The sequence below is a fragment of the Hydra vulgaris genome, chromosome 03, assembly GCF_038396675.1.
Source record: "Hydra vulgaris chromosome 03, alternate assembly HydraT2T_AEP".
Lineage (NCBI taxonomy): Eukaryota > Metazoa > Cnidaria > Hydrozoa > Anthoathecata > Hydridae > Hydra > Hydra vulgaris.
In genome coordinates this window covers 38,083,935-38,109,828 of record NC_088922.1, presented here as the reverse complement: position 1 = coordinate 38,109,828, position 25,894 = coordinate 38,083,935, and the positions used below count along the sequence as shown (strand labels likewise).

At 28.3% G+C, this 25,894-nt stretch overlaps 1 protein-coding gene across 1 annotated transcript in view; it reads right to left on the bottom strand.

Annotated features, from left to right (window-relative positions):
• Positions 1–231: 231 nt before the first annotated feature.
• The window catches only part of LOC100206713 (beta-1,4-galactosyltransferase 7), a 45,411-nt gene continuing 19,748 nt past the window's right edge, over positions 232–25,894 (bottom strand). The window contains exons 3-6 of the mRNA XM_065793133.1: positions 23,479–23,707; positions 23,313–23,396; positions 9,364–9,468; positions 232–505 (exon numbers count right to left, since the gene is read on the bottom strand). Coding sequence (XP_065649205.1) covers positions 341–505; positions 9,364–9,468; positions 23,313–23,396; positions 23,479–23,707 — 583 coding nt within the window. The 3' untranslated portion in view covers positions 232–340. The remainder of the gene's footprint in view (positions 506–9,363; positions 9,469–23,312; positions 23,397–23,478; positions 23,708–25,894) is intronic.

Here is a 25,894-nt window from a genome sequence, read left to right as displayed (position 1 = left end):
TTTAACGAGCAAATTATATAAAAAAAACGAATGACCTTTGCTTCAACTTTAATTTCTCTATAAAAAATATTCTAAAAGAATGTATTTATAGCCCTAATTTAATGTTAAAAATAAAATTTGGCAACTTTTTTGAAAAAGAAATTTTGGAGGTTTTGGACCAAGTTTTGATAAACTTTTGCATTGCTTTAATTGCTTTTGAGAGTTTTAAAAGCTAATATGAGCACCGTGAAACATGTAAATTTCAATATTTCTGAAAACTTATATTCTATAATAAATACAAAATAAATATTAAATATTATTAAAACTTAAATTTCAAACAACTTTTTTTTTTCTTGTCTTTTTACGTTGATGCTGGAAGATCGCACCATGGGGTAGCATTTAAATCGCATTTAAGTTCCACGTCTATAACAGAGCAATGATAACCGTCTATATAAATTTCTTGTCTTTTCACAATGTTGTATTCAAGTGTGTTTAATCCAGTGACACGATCTCGCGAAAACATAGCCTAAAATATCGAAAGCACGACTCTTTAGTGGCGAAAAGATAAACAGAAAATATATAATAATATATTAAAATGTATAGTAACATCTGATTTTAATAATTTAAAATGTATAATAATATTTGTTATCTGTTTTTGAAAAAAAGTTTTCCAAAACTACACAAATTCTAAAATATGAGTCAGAGAAGGGTTTTTATAAATTTTATAAGAATAAAATCTTAAAAAATGAATAAAAATAAAATCTTGAGAATTAAAAAAATAAAAACACAACATCCATTGCATCCCACACAACATCCACCCCACCCCCAATCTAATGTCCATTTCTTAAAAAATAAGCATATGAGAAGCAAAATATTTGGTCTCGACATTTTAAGTTTAATGAAAAAATTTATAGCATTTGAAAGACATTGCAAAACAAATTTCTTTATGTATGGTAAAGTTTCATACGTATTATTCTTATTATTACCTTAATATAATCTTTTAAATAGATCTCTTGTTTTAAAATATTGTTTTTAATTCAAGCTAGTGGTATTTATGTAAACATACAGTATCGGACAAAACGAGTGCAACCAAATAATGCTAATTTAGTTTTTTTATATAAAAGTGCTGCATTTTTTCAATTTAGAGAAATAACTATGTAACTGTTTAGAGACAAAGTTCTTCAAGTTTTATTCATCACAAAGTTCATTATTTGTACACGAAAATTATTAAATTAATCAAAAGTATTAACAAAAAGTTGATTTTCTTCTGGGCAAAACAAGTGCAACTCGACAAAATGTTGACCAAGCTGTATTTCGCTATCAATATTTCGTGACGAATCCTTTGTTGTCGATCACAGCCTTGCATCTTCGAGGCATAGATTCGATCAGGTGATCAATGAAACTTTATGGAATCGCTGCGCAGGCCATTTGGATTTGTTCAAACAGTTGATCCTTATTACGAACACCTTCACGAATAATTCTGTGGTTGACAATCTCCCACAGGTTCTTGATAGGGTTGAGATCCGGAGATTGAGGCGACCAATCCATCACCGATAGGTGGTTGTCTTGAAACCACTGCTTGACTAATTTTGCAGTGTGTTTCGGATCGTTGTCTTGCTGAAAAACCCATTTTATTGGCATATTCCATTCAGCTTGAGGTAACATAACATCTTCGATGTATTTGACCTAGACCGTTAGCAGAATAACACCCCCAGACCATTACATTGCCTCCACCATGCTTCACGGTCTTATGGCAGTAACGTAAATCGAAGCGTTTTCCGGCCGGTCGACGAACACGGCAAATGCCATCGCTACCAATGATGTTGAACTTCGATTCATCACTGAACAGGACAGTTCGCCATTTCTGCACATTCCAGTCAATATGAGATGTAGCAAACAGGAGTCTTTTCTTCTGTTTTTTTTAGTGAAATTAGCGGTTTCTTTACAGGGCGTCGAGAAAACAATCCTGCTTCAACAGCACGTCGTCTGATTGTTCCGTCCGATACAGGCAGCTCTAATTGCTTTTGTATCTCGACTGATGATATCCAGGGATCCTTCTTGACAAATCTGACGATCATAGAATCCTCTCTAGAAGTGGTGGAACGCGGTCTTCCACCTTTGTTATCTGCTACCAGCTTCCCCGTAGAACGATATTTGGAACATAGTCTTGATACGGTCCATTTTTTCACGCAATATTTATCACAAATACTTATTTGTGACATTCCACTTACGTAATCTCCAATAATTTTCTTTCTTAGTTCCAATCCAAGACTGTCGGGAGCCATTTTTGCACTTGAAGTCATAAAAATAATAAAAAATAAATAATTACGCTTCTCAAGGCTTACCGTGTTACATTTACCTTGTGATGATACAATAATGCTGTGTGGAACACAACGTCTTGGTTGGATGTGGACTGTATTGATGTAATGAAACACTTGTTGTATTTCACTTCTTGTATTGATGTTCTTCGATAAAACACTTTGATAAAACTCACTTCAATAAACTGTCTTGATAATACTGACTGATTGACTTCCATATACTGACTGAATTACATGTCGATTTACATGTCTCTTATATAGTAAAATGAACCTGTGTGAACCTGTTCTGGAAAATTCTAGATGCTTCTTTTCGATGCTTCTGGATGCTTCTGAATGTTTCTGGATACTTCTGGATGCTTCCAGATGTTTTTTCTGGAAACTTTTGGAAGCTTCTACATCTTATTATATCTTATTATAAGATCCAAATAATGGTGTACAAATATTTAGGTAAAGAAAATACTGAAAATCAAAATGGTTATTCAAGCTATTTATAATAGTAAAAAGCAGTAGTAGTGTGAAACATATATATTCATTAAAAGTGCACAGTGGTGTCCGGCATCCCTTACAAGTAGTTAAAAAAATTTACAATTTTAATACTCTCGCGTGCTTACTATTGAGTCCTTAATACAAGGGGAGGGAATTAAAGTGTGGGTGGGAATTTTAGTCCAGATCTAACAAACTGGAGGGTTTTATTAAAAAGTGGATGGGAAAAGTTAACAAAAATCTCAATCAAGACTCAAGAGTAATTGTAGAGGGGCTTTTAATAATTTTCAGAAAATTTTCCTACCCACAAATCTTATTAATTTTTACTTGCTGAAATGTCAAAAATGTTTAAATGTCAAAAATAAGAAAAATATTCAGTGTAAACCGGCCTTAAAAAATGGAAAATATAATATCATTCACAGATAAAAAATAAAACTTTCAGTGTAATCAGATTTAAAAAATTGTCAATCTATAAAAAAATCATGTGTGTTGTGTAAAACAAAAAAATTGCCATCTGACCTTTAATTAAGATCCTCCTGTTTATTAGATCTGGACTAAAATTTCCCCACCCCCTTGTATTAAGCACGCGTGACTAATACTAAATTAAAAATTATGTTTTAAACTTTTAAGCTTGAATTATTTTTTTATTAAAGCAGGCTTTAAACTGCATAAAGCTGCACACGATAAAATAATATCATCCATATGATGAAGCATAGAAATGGGTAATACATTTTTTAAGATTCGAAAAGTTTTTATTCGGTTTATGGCCCTTTCAATGTGAATTCTTAAGTTTGCAACATCAGTAGTCTTCTTGCATTCAGTTGCAGTCATTTGACTCTTTACTCTTGCACCTGGTGGAACTGATAAACTGCAATAACGGAATAATAGTTCTTCTCTTATTTGAAATCCTCTGTCTGCCATCACCTCGTCGCTTCTTTCAACAGATTGTAAAAACCACTGTCACTTGAAAAAAATTTATCTGATGCTCTTCCACCGTAACATTTAGATAGAAACGTTATGTACCCATTTGGTGCTATACCAATTAATACCTTATATTATAATAGTGTTGTGGTGCTTGTAATCAGACCAAGTCACTGCTTGGTTGTAAAGGGACTTTGGACGTTCAATAAATATTTCAAAACAATCAAGAATCACTATACACTTGTGATGCTTTGCTTTCACAAAGAACTCTGGTAAGTTTTTTTTTATGACTTCACTTGGGAGCCAAACAATAATAGGATTTCCGAGAATATAAGCAATAATTCTAATAAAAGTGGTAAATATATTAGAACACAAAGCTTTTGAAATATCAAAACGATCAGCAATATCTTCATTTAATAAACCTAAGCGCAACCTCATAAGTGTCATTAAAAATTCTTCTTTGTGTGATAACAGTTTACATTTAGATATAGATTTTAGTTGTTTAACTTTGCTACGTGAATGTTTCGGGCCTCTCCAATAACGAATGGATGGCAAAAATGGTTTTAACAAACCAAAAATAACATTAAAAATAGCAATCGAAGATATACCAGTATAAAAGTTCATTCTTTTATCATTGTTAACTAACCTCTAAGAGAATTTTTGTTTAAGCTTGACTGTTTGTTTTATTTTTGACTTTTTTAATTGATTAGTAAGGCTATTTACCTTACTAACATAAGAGGTGATAAGTGAAGATTTGTATTCACATGAAGTACAATAGTTAAGTTGTGGTAAGCTCAATGAATACGTATGGTCTGATAATATAGGTGATAAAACATCAGCATTAAAACTAAGACTTGAAAACTCTGTGACAATACTATTTTCAGTCAACAAAGGTTCTACAGGTTGCATTTTACTAGAACATGGTAAAGAAGTGATTGGGTGCTTCATTAAAGTTCTTCTAGGTTTTTTTTGTTCAGGTTGATAAAAACCCATATTTATTGTTGGATTAGGGTTCATAACAGTTGGAATTTTATCAACAAAATGATCAGAGCATACTCTATCTGCAGTTCCTGATTTCCATGCACTTCCTTTTTTATTTCCTTCTCGTCTAAGCTGACTAATCCATTGTTCTCTTTTTATGCTATTTCTTTTAAAACTAGGGAAACAATACATTTGAAATGGTGCCTCACATCCACACTCGGAGAGTATCTTCCCTTTGTGTTGAAAACAAGTTTTATCTTTCAGCTTTTCTAGCTAAAAGGAACTATTGGTACATCCTATAATAGCACAGTTAACTTTCATCTTATATACTTTATTACTAATTCGCAACTGAGAAAATAAATATTTACCCTTCTAAATTCGTTCCAGGACTTTTTCATGCGCGATATTAATAATGGCAAAAGTTTGCTTGAACTCGTGTATTTGTGAACTCTTTTTAATAATGTTTTTAAACAACAGAGTTTTTTTTTGTTATTTATCAGTTACCGATAACATATTCGTGATCATAATTTATTTTCATAAACTAAATGAACGTCATTAAAACTTTACGTTATTGAATTAACAATAAACAAAATATCTTATTATTAAAATATTTACATCAAAATAAATCGTGCATTCTTTAAACTATTATGACTAAAAATAATTTTTATATTTAAAAGGAATTTATATATTTAATTCCTTAAGATAAAACTTAAAACACTTTGTTTTTTTTAACTAATTTTTAATAACAAAAAAATTTTTTTGCTTTTTTTAAATCTTGTATGGCCATGGTGCCACACAATGAGTTTTAGACTAAAAATAAAAAATATCTTAATTATAATTTAAAAAAATTAAAAAACTGCAAAAAACAGTTTTTAATGATTTTAGGCCTTTTCAATATAAAGTCATGTATTTCTAACAAATTCTAGATGCTTAAAAAATTAGTACCAGTATAACTTTTAAATTTTATTACAAAAAATTAGTTTTTTATTAATTGTTGACAGTTTTTGCATAAACCAAAATTTCTTGCACAGTTTTTACAGTTTTTGTACAAATATTGGATCTTGCCGTGTTTATAACAGATTCTTGATTACACCAGTGTCTTAAAAAATTTTTTTTTGCTTTTGCATACTGATTAACTGCAGCTAATAAAACTTCATAGTTTTATTAATAGCGATTGGAAAACCAGATACTTATCCAACAACCAGCAATAAAATTGCATGCTTGTTGCAGTTGCTGCCAATCTTCTGGCATTAAAATAAATGCAAGTAATGCTATAGTTCCTCTTGAATTTCATCAAAATCACAAATATTTGGAAGAGCTTTAAAATTAATTTCGGCAAAATCTTTTTTTTCCACATAATGGAAATGCTGATGACACAAAGTTTTTTTTCCACACAAAAGCGTCATGATATGAAGTGTGATTCCCTAGTTCACACAAAAACTTCATGTCATCTTGCCATACCACCGCGTGTATGCTAATAATTGGCGTTGACTGTTTGAAATTTTTAACCAAGACACCATAATTTTGTATCAGTTCATCAACAAAAAAAATGACTGGAAAATTCAGTTTGGTCAATAAAAAAATTAATTCACAGGCGATAACTTTGCATCTCTCAAAAACAGATTTCTCTAAAAAGGCCAACTAAGTGAACCTCCCTAAAATAACTAGTGCATTAGGCTTGTCAAGTGGTTCTTTAATTTTATTGATTTCTGTTCTTTTTGCCTTTGATTTCTCAAAATGAACTAAATTGCTTTGCCAAGTTTTCTTGTTTTTGTTTGTGATATCACTGCTTATTTTATACATCCCTACCTAAAAAGATTTAAATAATGAAATATTCTTTACAATTTTAAACATTACATTCTCAAAAATAATTCTAGTAAATACTTACATTCTAATTAATTCTAATAAATACTTACAAATAATATTCCAATAAATACTTACACATTAAAAAATAACATAAGCAAGGTTTTGCATAACAAAAGTAAAACAGGAAAATACTGAATTTAGTGATACGAAAAGTAAAACCAATCCTCAAGTTATATATAAATTCACAGTCCCTAAAGTATGTTTTATCCCCTAATGTTAACAACACTAAAACTAATATATATATATATATATATATATATATATATATATATATATATATATATATATATATATATATATATATATTTATATATAATCCTCTAAATTAGGAAAAATGGGGTCGGCAATAATATGCTGACCTCAAGCTTTTAGAGGTCGGCAAAAAAAAATTGATACAAAGGTCTTACCATAAAACATAGAAACAAGGTCGGCAATTTTTGCTGACCTCAAACACTTTTAGGTCGGCAGTTAGGTCAGCATTGCCGAATGCCGACCCTAATTCCGAGAGTTATATCTATATCTATCTATCTATATATATATATATATATATATATATATATATATATATATATATATATATATATATATATATATATATATATATATATATATATATATATATATATAAATATATATATATAAATATATATATACACACACAAATATATATACACATACATATATATATATATATATATATATATATATATATATATATGTATATATATATACACACACACACACATACATACATATATATACACACATACATATATATACACATAGTAACTGACTGGGGCCCTGGCTAAATATGAGACTTTTTGCAAACCCAGCCCCAGAAAAACTATAAGATTTAGTCGAGATATTTAGTTAGGATATTTTAGGATTTATTAGGAGGTGTGGGCGTGTACTACATTTTGTAAAATAGTTACACATTTTTAAGAAAATGATGCCAAAACAAGAAACTAACAGAAAACAAAATTATGAATTTTATTTATTATGGAAAGAAATTCACCTTAAAACACTTTAAAATAGAAAAATTTCAAGACAAACTATCTCTGATATAATCCAGCATGCTGAAAATGACTTTTATTTTTATTATTATTATTATAAAAGAGTTAAAGGTAGTGGATATATTGTCAGAAAATGAATGAAAAAAACATTAAATGCCTCTAAATCATGTTTGATCAACTTTATGGAGTTTCCCAAAGACAGTTTGTCTTTGGGAAACTCCATAAGTTACTCTATAAAGGTGCATAAAACCTGCTCACAAATTAAAGTGCAGTACAGTACTGATAAATTACTTGTTAAAAAAGAAGACCAGAACCAGTTGCCATTAAATGAAAAAGATAACAATGTAAATAATGACCAGCAAGAAAAAATTTGCTAAAGTGGCAATTGTCTGTATTGGAATTTGCAAGGAAAATTGTGCATTATTGAAGAGTCTTATTTTACTTAGGCTCACAGCACAATCAATGGCAATAATAGCTTTACTCAAGCAATGTTGAGCAAACTTTTTTGCAAGTAAAATATAGAGGAATGGAAAATTTTTACCAAAAAATCTCAAAAACATACTTTGTCCTTTCCAGTTTTGCAGCTAACCAATATCTTTAATTAGAGAATTGCATCAAGAAACGGTTGCCTTTTATTAAGAAATATCATGATGACAATTAATAATTATTTTAATGCTTCTTTGCATTAGAACGGTGATACTATTCTTGGAAAAGAATTCCATAAATTATGAGGCCAAAACTGATAAACCGCTAAATATACCAGAATATTGTTCAATTGAGGATTTTTGGAGTATTCTTAAGGGAATGGGATTTGTTGGAACATTCTAAAGAGAAATTAGCAGGCAAAAAATCTGAAACAACCCAGTATTAGAATAAATTCTTGCCAAAAGAAAGTTAATAAGAACCCCGTAAAAGACCTAGCCAAGTCAACTTGTTCTAGAATAGGAAAAATTAAAAATAAATGATAAAATAAGCTTAATATCAAAACAACTAAAGGAATAAATACTCTATATAAATACATTTCTGTTTAGTTTTTAGCTTAAAAACTTAAATAATAGCAATTTATAATTTTCACAGATTTTTATTGAACACTTTTTAGTCTTAAAACATTGAATTTGAATAACTTAAAAAAAAAAAAATCATGTTTATTGGTAACAAGTTTTTAGCAATTAAAGCTGCAGTTGAACAACATTATTTTCACTTAAAAACAAACATTTTAAATCAGGTAAATTATTTTTAGTTTCTAAATAAGATTTCTGTGAAAAGCAGATGTAAAACATGAATGTAATTTTTTTTTACATGATATAAAAAAATATCACAAAATCTTTTTTATCTAAAATATTTTAGAAATACTTTTGTACAAAGATCTTTGAAATATATTTACACTTGATGAAACGATTTTTTTTAAATTTTTGATTTTGAATGTTTTTCAAAATTGAAAGGAAACAAAAAAAAGTCACCATTTTTTATCATGATTTAAAAAAATATATAATAAAAATATACCACTAAAACGCAGAACAGATCTTATTATTGACGATATTAGAACAAATATCATTAAATTTTTATAAATTTTAATTTAAACTTTTATTTACTGAAAGAATAAATTCAAATTTCAAATCCAAAAAGACGTATTTTGAAGATTCAAAAAAATGTCTATTTTGAACTTAAATACACACTGGAATGGTTTTGAATTGTCATACTTTTGTCAAAAATAATTTTTTTTAATAAAAAAATTTATTAAAATTTTTTTTGTTTAAGTTATTGATTGCATTAAGTTATTAGTCATTTAACATTAAACAAACCTTTTTTTGACCAGGAAGCTTGACATAGTCACGTTTACGCTCTGGTCCATGAAAATGCTTGAAAGTATTAAAACCAGTAAGAATTTCATCACCATGTCGATAAACCTTTAAAATGACTGTTAATAATTACAAAATTATAACTAAAATAACAAAACCTTATAAATATATATATATATAAACATGCATATATAAACATATATGCATCTCCTACAGTAGTTGTTTTTCATTTTTTGATAAAAAAACAATCTTCTTTTTTTGATTTTTGTTTAAGGTAACCTAAGAAGACCTAACGGTCATGTTACAGAGCACTGTGGAAGAGCATTTAATTAAGAAGTTCTGCCTTATTTTAATCAATGACACAAAATATGCCTAATGTTCACTTCCAACCCTGGATTTCTTGCTTCTAAAGCAAGCGCTCTAACCACTATGCCACAGATGTCTTATAAATATATACTCTTCGAAATAAAAAAAAAATCTGGTCTGAAAAATTGCTAATTTAACGCAGCCTTTATTTTTATTGTGACAATTTTTCAAAACATCTGAATATTAAATTACTTCACCTAAAATTGTTTGAAAGCTGCAATATTTTAATCCCCATTTTTCAATAACTGTTCTGTTAAGCATTATGATTTGTTTTGAGTTTCTATTGTTTAACAATGTCGTGTTTTATATTTTGAGTGAATTTAATGAAAACCTTAACTTGTATCTAAATTATTGTTATTTTATTTTAAATAAATACTTGTAATTAAAAAAAAATCTAAAGTTTTTTAACTAACATGTTTCTTCTCCACATGTGTTAAACATAACAGTGCCATTATTATTATATATACCATTACTATTTTTTTATATTAGTGTCACTCCTTTTAATTGGTGTAACTCCTTTGATATTGGTTCATTCCTTTGATCAGATTTCTATATGAGTGACACTGTCTTAAAAAATCATTAGCTTATTATTATAAACAATTTTATGCTTATAAATACCATTATAATATTTATTTATTCATTGTAATTATTGTAAACATACTTAGTGTTACTATTACTATAATTTGTGTTAAATTTGTTATCTTATATTATTATTATTATTATTATTCTATTATTATTGTTATTCTTCTTCTTCTTCTTATTTATTATTGTTTTCATTATTACTTTTATTATTATTAATTCTATTGTTAAAAACAAATCATGGAAAATAAATAGCTTGTTGTTGTTGTTCGTGTACCAAAAAGAAAAGAAAAAATAAATGAATTTTTTTTTGAATAATACTTATCAAACATGAAAAAACGATTACAATAAATAAATTATGAATTTATAATGAACAAATATTACATATTTTTTATATATATTTATTTTTGCATGACAACACTTTACGAGATTCAGCTTGACAGTTGTATGCCATCGTAAAACAAAGATAGATTGGCTTTTGCATCTGCATTGCTGAATGCTGACCTGAATTTTGCAGGCTGTATATATGTATATACATATATACATTAGGGCTGTTCAGTATGCTAATTTGTTTTCAGAACATAGCTAATTGAGGTTTTTCCCATTCGATTATCATATCGTGGTTCTAAAATATTTTTTACTAAATTTTATTATTTACCCTCAAGGTTTTTTAAACCCCCAAACATTTGACAGGTCCTTAATATTATTTAAAAAAAATTATTTCAAAATATGTCAACCTGGTACTCAAAAGAAGCAAAATTTTATAAAAATTTTAAAAATTAGATTAATTTTTTATAAAAAACAACTTAAAAATGCATATTAATAAAAGCATTGTGAATATTAACATATTTTTACTTTTTGTTTAAAAACCATAGTTTTTATTCAAAAAAACCTAAAATTGTTATTTTTATAAAAAAAAAAACAATTTTATTTTTGAAATTTTAAAATGATTTTGCCTCTTTTGAGTTCCAGGCCAACATATTTTTAAATAATTTTTTTTAATAATATTTGGGACCTGTCAAATGTTTGGGGGCTTTGAGGGACCTTCAGGGCAAATAATAAAATTTAGTAAAAAATATTTTTGAACCACAATATGATAGTAGAATGGGAAAAAACACTTCAAATACCTATGTTCTGAAAACAAATTAGCATACTGAACAACCATAATATACATACATACATATATATATATATTTATATATATATATATATATATATATATATATATATATATATATATATATATATATATATATATATATGAACATATTTTAAAGAAAAACACAATATTTTTTAATCTTGACATGTTTCGTAGATAACATACTACATTTTCAAAAAATAAAATTACAATTTAAAACTCTGGATATAAATATAAAATCAAAATTCGAAGACATTACAGAGAAATATTAACAGACAAATAGAATTGTTACTAACCATTAAAATTATAATATAAATTATGATACCGTAAATTGCAAAAAAATGAAAATTATAATTAAATTAAAAAAATAAAAAAAAAACTTGAACAGTTCGTTTATTTAAAGATGGGTTCATGGGTTCACACAAAAAACAAGTCTTTTACAAAAATTTTCCAGTTTTGTTCCTAATTGTTATAAAATTAGTCTTACATGTTGTTTAATAGATAGAACGTATAAAATCAACTAAGATTTGATAAGGACATAAAAAATCTATCTAATGTTTTAAAAAATAACCAATACCCACCTAAAATAATCGACACTGAAATTAAATTATTTGTTGATAAAAAATTAAACCCATCTGTGATAAATAGTATTGATAATCATAATATAAGATATTATAAGCTTCCATTTATAGGATTTTACTTAAATTTTACTATATCTAAAGTTATAAAACCATTAAAAAATATTATAAAGATGTTATAATTAATTTAATTTTCACCACCAACAAATTACAAAACGGTTTATGTATAAAAGATCCACTTCCTAAGCTGCTCAAATCCAATGTTGTTTACAAATTTTCTTGTGCTGGATGTAATGCCAGCTTTAGACATTAGAAACTTTTAGACACTTAACAACAAGGATTCATGAGCATCTTACAAGTGACAAAGAATCTAATGTTTATAAGCATATAATTTCATCAGTTAATTGTAAAAATCTAAGTAACTATAATTGTTTTAAAATTGAAAATTTTAATTTTAAAACAATTATAGTTTTAATTTTCAATTTAAAAACAAATTGAAAATTAAAGAAGCACTCCATATTAAATGGGAAAACCCATCTTTAAATAATATATATATATATATATATATATATATATATATATATATATATATATATATATATATGGCCAATTCCGAGAGCGCAATGGTCATAACATTTGATACTCTTTAAGCTATTAAAAATGAACCAAAAAATGGAAATGAATTTTTTAGAAATGTGAAATACTACCATATCATTAAGTATGCAAAAGTTACAGCATTAAAATCATAAATATTTTTCTCCATTAACTCTAGATAGCGTGACGGTCAGAACATTTACTTTTAATCACTTCCAAACAAAACAACTTTGTCAGACTTACTGCAGCGAACAGCATGGTAAAAAAAAAATCATTTGGTCTGTGTATTTAGCACATATTGATATTATTATATGCTGAGTTCTATAGTTTTTACTTGAACTTTTACAAGCATTTTTATGTTTTTCTTTTTTTGACGTGAAAGTTGAAACTGTGATGGTCGGAACAAAAAAAATAATATTAAAAACAACAAATAAAACAATGCAATCAATGATGTAAGAAAAAAAGTATTAATGGTTATAAAAAACCATGTAAATTACATTGAAAAAATGCACTAACATTATCAAATTATTAATTCTTTTTTTTAAGTTTTTAAATTTAAGTTCTCAATTATGGTTTTACAATATGATTTTTAATACTACACAACAGGACTGTAAATAAACATCAAAACATGTTTATACAACCCTTAAAACATTAAAACCATGCTATAGTATGATCAAATGATATTTTTTTACAACTTTTTGCTTAAAAGTATTTTTAAATATATAAAAAAAAAAGTTGGAGTTTAGTATGTGTTTTCCTAACTTTTTAGCTTTTTTTTTATTTTTCCTTTCTCTCAGAATGGCCCAAATATATATATTCGCACTTATGCCAGTTTTTACAAGTTTATTTGTTCTACAAGAGACTGCTGCTACATCAACTATCTCATAGCCTGCTGCTACAAAGAAGTGCTGCTACATTGACTATCTTAAACCCTGCCACTACAAGGGAGCGCTGCTAAACCGAATACCTTATAACCTGCTGGTACAAGGAAATGCCGCTACATCGAAGAAGGGTTTGGTTAGGGCAAGCTATCTATCATATCTTAAAAAAAACTATATTCAACTTCTTAAACTTTATCTGATCAGTTTTATCAGCGTTCTCCTAAAACTACACAGTTTAAGGAGTTACTATTGTAATATCTAATATTTTAACTTGACAAATAATAACAAAAAAAAAAAAAAAGACCTGAATTACACCTCTTATTGAATAAGACAATGAAATTAGACGTGAGTTAACAAGTTGATCATGACTCTCATTTCGAGGTTTGCGCTCCATAATATCATTTTCAGGTGATTCATGAGCCAATGAGATAGCAGAAAATAAGTTTGTAACAGCAATGCATAACATAGGGATTGTTCCAAGCGGTAAAGGAACATTTAAAATGATAAAAATAGTAAATGGAGCTAACTCAGGAATGTTACTAGTCAGGGTGTACAAAATCGATTTTTTTAAATTATCAAATATGAGAAGCCCTTCCTCAACACCAGTAACAATTGAAGCAAAGTAGTGTAGTTAAACTACACTATAACTACCTGTAGTAGTGTATGGAAGAAACCTTTCAACTTTCAAGACTATATACAATACTGCTCAAAAATTTAGCACACATTAGATTTAAGTTTCATTTTTCTTCTTTTAATTGAATTTTTAGGCGGTAAACTTTGTATGCCTTTTCTATTTTTTTTTGTTTACAGTTAATTAAAACAAACCTTATGAAAAAAAAAAAAAAGTTATTTTAACCATCTATTTTTAACTTAAACCGCTAATTAAAGTGGTTTAAAAAACCCGCTCATTAGTTTAGCACACTTGCACTATTATTGTCTTTTAACTACCGCTTTTTACTTTTTGACGTCAAATTTTTACTTAAGTAAATTTAACTATTCTTTTTTTTCACATAATAACTGAACTAAAGTTTCTATGATGTACAAAGTATGTATTACCTCAATTGAAATAAACTTGGTATTTTTCGCCAGTGCTGGGTAAAATACTTAATAAAAGTATTTAAAATATAAATACAAATAATGGAACAAAAAAATTTTAAATACAAATACGAATACAAATACTTTAAAAGTATTTAAAATAAAAATACTTCTAAAAAAGTTTTTAAAATACTAAATATAAAATACTTTACCAAAATTAATGGCAAAAACTATGGCAATTTTTAAACTTTATTTTTGTCATTGCTCGAGCATAATTTTTAGTCATTATACTGCATTTATATCAAAATATCATTCATTCAGTTGTCCACATTTGTTTTTAGCAGCAGCAGTTTTTCGAACATCATATCACTTAGACAGTTACACCTAGGCGTTTGTATTTGTCCCGCTGTGCTAAACAGTTGTTCAACTGGAGCCGACAATGGTACAGTGGTATTGAATTTGACAAACAGTGACCAAAAAGTCTTATACTTATTCAGAGCATTCAAACTTGTATCTTATCATTCAAATACAACATGCACTATTGATGAGCATCATTTGTTGCACCAGCATTTGGAGTGTCATCATTATATACAACTTGTATATAATAATGACATTTCACTTGTAAGCTATGCAATTTCACTTGTAAGCTAAACAAAATTTTCAGTTATGCTGTCAGTGGTCACATTGAGATTAGTTGCTGCTGACAGCTCACTAGAAGCTAGTATAGCATTTTCACATATTTCTCTGCAGATAGCTCGTTTATTAGTTGGCACCCACTGTAACTTAAATAGTGGATGAGAAACTGCTCCAACAATCTTGCATGAATTACTTACATCAAATCTCAACTTCTTTTCAAAACGAGTTTTCATTTGTGCTAACATTGCTGCAACAAATAATTTAGCATATTTTAACTGGTAATTTTGAAATGCTTCCAATTTTACTTGTAAGCTATGCAAATGTGGAAACACATGACCATAATAAACATTATCTCCTTGTAAAGTATTCAATGTTGTAGCAACAGGTTCATTACCTTAACATATTCTTGCAGGCTTTTTATTTCTTGCTTTTTTAAATTTTGGCTTTTTATTTCTTGCTTTTAAATTTTGGTGCGCTCAATGCATTACATATATCATTAAGTTTGTCACATAATTCAAGTAATCGCTTGATAGCATTGTACTGAGAATTCCAACGTGTTGGCACAGGACAGAGTATTGCTTTGTCTGTAATATGTGACATAACATCTGATGCTTTACTACTTTGCCGAGTTGCATTCCATATTGAAGTGCATTTTGCAAGAGCTGCACGGTAAATGCGCTCAAACGCACTATCTGTATCACATGCTTTGCTAGCATCATTAGTTGAAAACAGATTCAGTGAATGGCTGATACATGTTTCTTGAGATGGCATAGAAATTCTCTCAGCTAAGGAATCATCATCATCAACATTATCATTTTTTGATGAAAATAAAAGAATGCTTCCAATATTAATTACATCAATTTCATAATCATTAACTGCATCCTCTTCCATGTCCTTTTGCTCTTCAGATGCATTAGGTGTGATAGTCACACTTACACTAGTTGCTGCAGCACTTGTAGTTGACTCTTCAAAAAAATCTCTAAATGCTTTTCCAAAATTTGACGCATTGTCAGTGACAGTTGCTGAGACTTTTTCTACATTAAAGTCATATTGACAATGAACTTGAGAAATCATTGCAGCAATTGTATCATATGTGTGACTACCATAAAATCGATGGTAAGCAAGGGATACTGATGCTTGTGAAACTGAACTAGATTCATTCAGAGGCACTTCAATACAGTCTGCAGTCATGCCAAGATAACTTTTATCCATATATCAGCAGTTGTGCAAACTAATGATGCTTTTTCAGTTAGCTTCTTATTTTTTCATGAATCTTAGAAAGCTTTGAATTTAAACATTTGTTAAGAGTCATGCAACACATGATGCTTACATTAGGATTGAATCCATGAAGCAGTTGACAAAAAGCCAGTTTTTCGACAGTAGCCAAAGGACACATCTCTTCAGCAATGTAATCCACAATTAAGTTGTCAGCTTCTTCTTGCGATATAATATGACGTCGTGCTGATAATTCTGATACTGCTTCATGGTAAGTAGTTTGTTTGAACTTCTTTATAGCAGGGCCTTCCTCAGTCGTTCTTTCTACACCAGCATTGCATAGCTTACACTTCTTGTGAACATATACCTTATGTAACTTATGGTCTCCGAAGCGATTCTTGTGCAAGTTCTATACAGTAAACATAAAACTCTTTAAAAGTTTTTACTTTGCTGTAACTGAGTAAGTATTGTAAATTTCGATTATTGATAATTTATATAGGATTATTAATAATTATTATAATAGATTATTAATAAATTTTGATGAATATTAATTTATACTGCAACATTAAATAATTGATAGTTAATAATCAATTGCATATTGTTCAAAAAAGATAAAATAAATTAATTTAACTAATACCAAATTGAAAATTACCTTCAAATGCTTAAGAATTATGTACACATAATAAGCATATCGCTGATATTTTATTACTTTTTTTTGATCTGGCTACGATTTTGAAAAAAGTACCATCTACAATGGCTGGTAAAATTTCATTATTTTCTTGATTTTCATTTACTGATTCAAAAGTTTTTTTATTTTCCCTGTTAAATGCAGCGATCTTTAATTTATAATAATTCCCGCAATATAATTTAATAATTACCCTAATGAAACCAAAGTAGGTAAATAAAAAAAGAAATAATTCAGAATAAATAGTGACTAAGTGACACTTCAGAATAAATGTGCATTGTAAATGCTTTAAGCAGTATTTGAATTATAAGTATTTTCAATAAGTATTTTCAATGAGTATAAAATACAAAATATTAATAAAAAGTATTTTAAGTACAAATACTAAATACTTCCAACAAAAGTATTTAAAATACAAGTAAAAAAAAGTACAAAAACCAATCTGGACGACCAAGAATAACAAGTATCACCGATGATAATAGTAACTATAGAATTGCAAGAAAAAAGTCTAAATACTCAGCCAAAGAGATTGCACAAGAAGTGAACTTGGCTCTAAAAAAATCATATCTTAAGACAAACTGTAAATAGAAAATTAAATGATCGAAAGCTTTGTTGCAATGTTGCTGCCAGAAAACCACTGCTTAAACCAACTGATCGGTTAAAACGTATCAAATTTTGTAGAGCTATTTTGAAAATATCTAATTATGAACTAAGAAGAATAATATTTAGTGATGAATCCAACTTTACAGTTATTAACCGAAAGAACAGAGTGATTATCTGAAGACACTATAATGAGATGTTTTCATAGTCGCCTCATTGTGCTGCGACTACAAGATGGTGAAGGTAGGCATATGGGGTTGCATCACATATGACAACCCAGGTTTCTGCTATTTATACAATGGTCATATGGATCAACATAAATATATCGAAACGTTTGAAAATTATTTAATCCCAACTAGAGACATCTTTTTTAGCAATGTGTCAAAGTGGCAGTTTCAACAAGACAACGTTCCTTGTCAAAAGGTAAAAATGGTGATTATTTGGTTTCAAGAAAATAACATTAAGGTACTTCAGTGGCCAGCTAGATCACCTGACCTTAATCGAAAATGTATGGACTGTACCAGACCGCAAACTCACTAAAGCCCCTGTAACATCAGCTGAACATCTTAGGGAAAGTTTGAAAGAGTCGTTCTACACTTATCAACTGATTATTGCCGAAAACTTTTTGATTCGATTAATAGAAGATGTTGACTATGCATAAAGAACAAAGGTGGACATATCCATTATTGATCTTGCTATTAAAGCAAACTTAAATCCAGGTGTGCTAAACTTATGAGCAGCTTTTTTTATATCCTAATTTTGATTAAAGATATTTAGTGATAGACACTTGCGTTTATTTTTTTTTTTTTTTTTTTTCTCTTAATGTAATTAAAAAAGTCAAACAAATATTTCGTTTTTTAAAAATCCTTGAATTTCTTGTTTTTACTTTTATTTCATTTTTAAAGAAAAAAACCAAATTAAACCTAATGTGTGCTAAATCTTTGAGCAGTATGGTATATATATATATATATATATATATATATATATATATATATATATATATATATATATATATATATATATATATACACACACACACAAGCTTTTTTTTTTCCTAAACATCTTCGCTTCCAACAAAGCTTCAAGCAGCCACTAATTAAAGTTGGAAGTTACTGAAAGAGAAAAGATGAAGATTGTAGAGCAAGATAACGATTGACAGACAGTTTAAAGGATTGCAAATTATATGAATCAGGAAAACAAGATAAAGGAAGCGAAATCCAAAGAGCCGATGTTCGAGGAAAAAAACTAGATGAATAAGCATTTTTGGAGCACTTAGGAACAGCCACGGAAAAAGGATGAAACTTAATTGAATAACGAGTATAATGAGAATGAATTTTAGTAGATGGCACAAGAGACGCTAGCTCTTTAGAGCAGTGCCCATTATAGTATTTGTAGAAAAGAGAAAGAGAAGCAACATTACGACGATGTGATAATGGTTGGAGGTTGGCTGCACGAGCAGGTCCAACTATGTTTACAACGCGTTTTTGCATCTTGTCTAAAAGAGAAAGGGCATTGTTAGAAGGTCCGCCCCAAATATGGCAACAGTATTCCATACAAGGCCGGATTTGAGATTTATAGCGATAGAGAATAGAATCCTAAGTAAAAAAGCTCGATAAAGAGATGCAACCTTAGCAGATGCTAACTTTGCAACTGATTTGATAAATGGTTTCCAAGAAAGATCCGAAGTAAGAGTTAATCCTAGAAGATGAAGAGTAGGTTACTCAACGAGAACATCGCCGTTCATAAATATAGGAAGATCTAAATTATTGCGATAACGATTGGCTGAAAAAAATTGAGTTTTATCTGCATTGAAGTTCACCAGCCACTGTAAGCCCCATGCTGTAGCAGAAGTGAGATCCTTTTCAAGCTCAAATGCCCCCTCCAAGCAATCAGAGAGTGTTGGTTTCTTATCACAACAAAAATAAATGGCAGTACCATCAGCAAACAATGCCACCTTAGATGTGAGAATATCTGGAAGATTGTTGATGTAAATTAAAAAGAGTATAGGGCCAAGGAGAGAACCTTGAGGAACCCCTGAAGTTACAGAATAAGAAGAAGAGTGCTGTCCATGAGGACAACTTTTATGCTACAATTGGAAAGGAAGGATTCAATAATTTTAAAGATGTTGCCAGATACACCATAAGAAAAAAGCTTATGGAGAAAACCAGCATGCCAAACTTTATCAAAAGCTTTTGAAATGTCAAGAGCGATGGCCTTAACCTCTCCACCTTCATCTAATGCACGATAAAACCTATCAGTTATTACTGTTAGCAAATCAGCTGTAGAACGAGAAGATCGAAATCCATATTAATGGTAAGAAAGTAAGTTATTAGATTCAAGATAAGAAATTAAGTGTTTGTTAATTAAAGATTCAAAAACCTTGCTTATGATAGGAAGAAGACTTATGGGACAGTAGTTAGACGAAGCAGATCGCTCTCCAGAATTTTTGAAGATAGGGATAACAGATGCTGCTTTCCAGCAGACTGGAAAACAAGACTCTGATAAGCACTTGTTAAATAGTTTTGAGAGCATAGACGACAGCTCCGGAGAACACTTCTGCAAGACAATAACAGGTATGTTGTCCGGGCCACAAGCTGTAGAAGAGTCTAGGCAGGAAATCACTTTAGATACAGAAGCTGGAGTAATACGAATGTCAAGCAATGGATCAACCTGTTTGTTGGCAATATCAGGTAGAACACAACTAGTGGAATCAAGAGATGATATTGATGAAAAGTTTTTAGCAAACAATTCAGCTTTGTCTTCAGGTGAGGTGACAAAATCAAAACCATACAAGAGAGGTTGAATTAAAGATTTGCCCTTATTATTGATACTATTAAAGATTCTCCAGAAGTCACGAGAGCCTAATTTTTGAGATGAGATGCAAGATTTCATGACCTGAGAATAGCGGGCTTTGGCGTTAGACAAAACCTTTTTACAATGGTTTCTAACAGAAATAAACAGACGCCTGTTTTCTGGAGAATTGTTTTGCTGATAAATATGGAAGTAACGGTTTTGATTGGCAATTGCAGCAGCACAGTGTGAGGAAAACCATGGAGGAGAGTGAGGCTTGACCAGGAATCGTCGAGAGGGAACAAAAGATTCCATGCCAGCCTGAATCCACAAAGTTATGTAAGATGCGCATTTATCGACAGGAAGACAAAAAATTTCTACCCAAGAGCCATCACAAAGAAAATCACGGAAAGAATCCCAGTCAGCTTTACTGTAGTTGTAAGAGGTTGTAATTCAAATCTAGTTTCACGACAAATGGGTGAATTCTTACAAATGTAAATGCCCAGGCCAAGTATGTGACTATAGCAGGCTTGGCCAGGAAGGCGTGCGATTTCAAGTCTTTATATGACGACGCAAATAATATTTTGTTCTGATGATTTAACCACGGTTTTAAACAAATGCGCTGAAATAATTAGTTTTTAATTACTTTGAAAATAAAAAATTTTGACACGTTTATCTTTACTAATGTTTTTTTATTAGCAAAACGGTTTTAAATAAAGTAGCTAATAATTTTAATTAAAGTATCATTGAAAGTTGTATAATTTTTTATTTATATTATTTAATTATATAAGATATTTTTATAAAAAAAAAAAGTAAAAATTAAAAACAAAAAATTTTATAAGCAACGACTCTAAACAGCGAAGTTTAGAGTCGTGGCTTTTAATTTGAATTTAAAGTTTAGAGTCGTCGGAGTAGAGAGTCGTAGGTTTTTAATAAACTTTATATTAGAATCATTAAAGTTTTTGCTGAGAAGAAAAAAAAAAAAAAAACTTTTTTGAAAGCCGTTTGAATTAAATAACTTTGATCTTTACTTACGTTTCTATATTATTGAAACGCATTTAAATAAAGTAACATATCACTGCTAATGATTTTTTATAAAAACATTAATGAATAATATATGTTTTTTAATATTTATTTAAGCATTTATTTTTTATTATAATAGTTTTTAAATAAAAAAAAAATTATAAAAATTTTTTAAATAAACGATTTAATAATATTTACTTATTTTACTATTTGTGCGAAGATTTGTTAAGAATCTTTTTTTAAACTTTTAAATGTATGCGTTTATTAAACAATTGTCAGTTGTAAATTGTTATTTTATTTAAAAAGGGTTTCGCAAAATATGCAATTATAAAAACATTAGTAAAGATAAACGACGATTCAAAGTTATTATTCCAAACGTAATTTAGATAATCTTATCTTTATAGTTTATTATTTATTTTAGTTAAGTTTTAATTTTATTTTTGCTATTTTAGTTTTAGTAAAAATATTTTCATTTTGTTTTTCGCTAATTTTTTTACGAAAATTTATTTGCTTCTTTAACGATAAGTTTTTTTTAAGCTTCTTTATAGTTCAGTTAAGATTTTTATTGCGCGTTTTTAAAACAGATACAAATTTATAAAACTTATTAACAGCCGTGGTCAAGTTAAGTAAAATCAAATAGTATTGCGTGGTCATATTATGACGTGAAATCGCACGCCTTCCTGGCCAAGCCTGCTATAGGAGTCTTTACGAACTAAAGGAAGATAACCATCAACACCAAGATCGCAAGATGAGACAGCTGAACTCAAATTAGTCTCACAAAGAGCAAGTAGGTCTGGTGAACTTTGCAAGAGATAAGACTTAACAGAAAAAAAGTTACTTCGAAGACCACGAATATTAGTGAACGATAGGTTTAGAGAACTTGGTGATGATGATGGTTTTTTGTGTTTTATAGTTTTTGGTACTTTATTTATTTTAAAATTAGATTGAAGAACTTGACTCAAAGCATAGATAGTACTCAGAACACTGTTTAATAGCCCAAGCAATAGCCTCATTACTACTAATAAACCCTAAGCCATAACAAAGGGCTCCAAATGTGGCCTCCGCAATGCACACCAAAAGTACAAACAGGGACATCATCCATGCGCAACATGGCACTGTTAATACTTTGATATTTTTCAGCTGTTGATCAGCCTCTCTGAGAGCTACCACAGAGTTCGGGAAACCAGACTACCGGCCGGCCTCAGAACCATAAAACTGAGTTTTAGAGCTGTACCCTCATTAGGAGATAATAGAATGAGCTGCCTAGTCATAAAAACAGAGACACAAGCAATACCTATGCATTGAGTCAAGAAGATCCAGCATTCAACATCCTAAACTGGAAACAATGTATTAAAAATACATCTGCGCCAGCCTAATAGATGAAGAAGGGGTGCAAAGCTGGTCAACAGATTAAATCTGTTTACCCCTTAAGATGCTGACAGAACAGATTAAGAATCTGAATTTAGATTAAGACAGATTAAGAATCTGAAACAGATTAATAATCTGAAGAACAGATAGAATCTCTTTACCCCTTAACATAATAGTAATATACTATAATATACTATATTGTATAGTATTATATTTTGATTAATGTTGAAAGTTGATAATATAAAATAAATGACCATTAAATATATTCGAAATAAATTTATTTGATTAATCATTAATCGCATTGTTGAATTACAAAATTGTCAAACTTTGACACTGCTTTTTAAACAACAACTTATTAATTGATCTATTAATCTAGAATTTAATCTAAACTTACAAATTGACCAAAAAATTTTCAATAAAAAAAAACTTTAACATAAAAAAGTTATAAACAGTAAAGATTTAACTACCTTGAAACCTTTATCAGAAATTCTCATGTAAAACTCATCATCTTCACGACCCCAACCCCAAAATATATTTGACAAACCATTTAGCTACAAATGACAAAAACAAATTCTTTCTTTATCTGAATTAAAATTGTTTCCATGAATAAACATAAAGATAAACATTGAAGACCTCCTCAAATTGATCCACAGATAACAGCAAAATACCACCAACAAATGTAGAATAATGGTATTTTGGATGAAGGTTCGGAGCAGCAACATGAAAAGGACCAAGTTCAGGGTAATTGTAGTTTAAGTTAGGATTTAATGGCATGAGATCTACATCATGCATTGCAATATAATCACATGATTCATTTCGTGCAATCAAAAAGCCTGTATTAATCAAAGATGCACGGTTGAATCTAAATATGAATGTTTTTGAATCATTTTATAAATTTTAAAACCATTATTTTCGACTCTAAAAAAATTACAACTATTTATAACTGCAGGGGTGTGTTAACCCAATAATAAATGCAATTATAAATAATCTGAGCATTGTTTTTCCAAACCCCAACGCATGAAACTTTCATTCCAAGAACATATTAAATATTTGTTATGATAAATATTTCATATTAGCTATTATTAAATAAATACTATAAAAAAATGTTTTTGCAATAATAATAACACATTATTTTTAAAAATAATTTTTTTGTAAAACTTATAAGCAGAACTATTTTTTTAATTTGGCTATTTAATATAAGTTTTTATCATAATTACCTGAACTCAGTATTTGAGTAAACAAATTTTTATTATAAAATTATTTTCTTATATATTTTTTTAATGTTAAAAATTTATATTACAAAAATATACTTTTTTAAATCATCTAGTAGGAAATTGGCTAACAACTAGCTAGCAACATTTGTAACCACAAACATGCCAATTCGCTCACAAAGATTACAGCTACATAAGCTGGCAACATAAGCTGACAACAACAACAAGTTAGCAACAACTGTTATAAAAACAATAAAGATTTTTAACTTCATTATCTATAAATAAGCAAAATGTAGATGAAAATGAATATAAATTAACTAAATTTCACTAAACACATTAACAAAGTTTTAAACATTCTATATTGATTATGCTGTTGAAAATTAGGATTTTGGTAACATTGCTTTACATTTATTAAAACTACCTTACAATTTTACTACTTGTGAACTTTTCTTTAAATATTACTTACTATCAAGGTTGTGGTGGCTCTAAAAAGCTTATGCAGGATTTTATTAGAAAGCGTGTACATACAGAATTTTACCATATATTCTGAATACAAAGGCCCATACATATATACACATAAATATATATATATATATAAATATATATATATATATATATATACATACATACATATATATACACACACATATATATATACACACATATATATATATATACACACACACATATATATATATATATATATATATATATATATATATATATATATATATATATATACACACACACATATATATATATATATATATATATATATATACACACACATATATACACATATACACACACACACACACATATATATATATATATATATATATATATATATATATATATTTATATATATATATATATATATATATATATACATATATATATACATGTTTAAATGAACAGTATAAGAATTTCATCAATAAACATTAAAAAACTGTAAAAGAAACAACAACAAACAACAATAGCAATAAAAAACTAATGAGCTTTAGTAGTTTTTAAAAATCTATTTAAATTTTATATTTTTATATAAAAACTTTTAAAAAATAAAGTACACTTTTTAAAACACAATATTTTTTATAGCTAATACACAGTTATTTGCAGATGTTATTGAATATTTTAAAATATTTTTATAGTTGCGTTTTTAACTAAGTATCTAAAATACAACTTAATCAAAGTAAAAATTATAGCTACACGCTTATTCAAAACTTAAATATTTTTTAATAAACAGTAATGAAAATTTTTTTGTTTAAATTTGAAGTAAGTGACACAAAAACAGTTTTAAAAGTATCGATCTTAGTCATTAAATATTTAATTACAAAGTTTTAATTACAAAACATAAGTCAAATGCAGTACATTTAGGTTAAAAATTTGATTACTTAAATAATTTTAATTGCATGATATTAACAACGAATAAACAGACTTATCTACAAAGAGAACAAATTGTTTGGTGTATATCCTGACGATAAAATCACCTTTTTAGGGAAAAGAGAACTCTTTAACTTTCTTAAACTGATTTTTTCTGATTTTTTTTAAATAATAATTCGGTGTTCATGAAATCAAACTTTTTAATAAAGTTTAAATAAATATAAATAATGTTTAAAATACTTTTGTTAACATTTATTTTGTATTAGTATATTCACTAGCATAATTAACATACATAACATGCCATATAAAAGTAGAGATCATTTATCATCTTGCAAGCTTATTTGTGTTTGTTGTGGAAAAAAATTTTTTTAATGTTCTGTGCTTGAACCTGGAACTCCCTTGCTAAATCTGATTCAAATGTATGCCAACAGCAACTACAATATAGATCTACTTTCTAG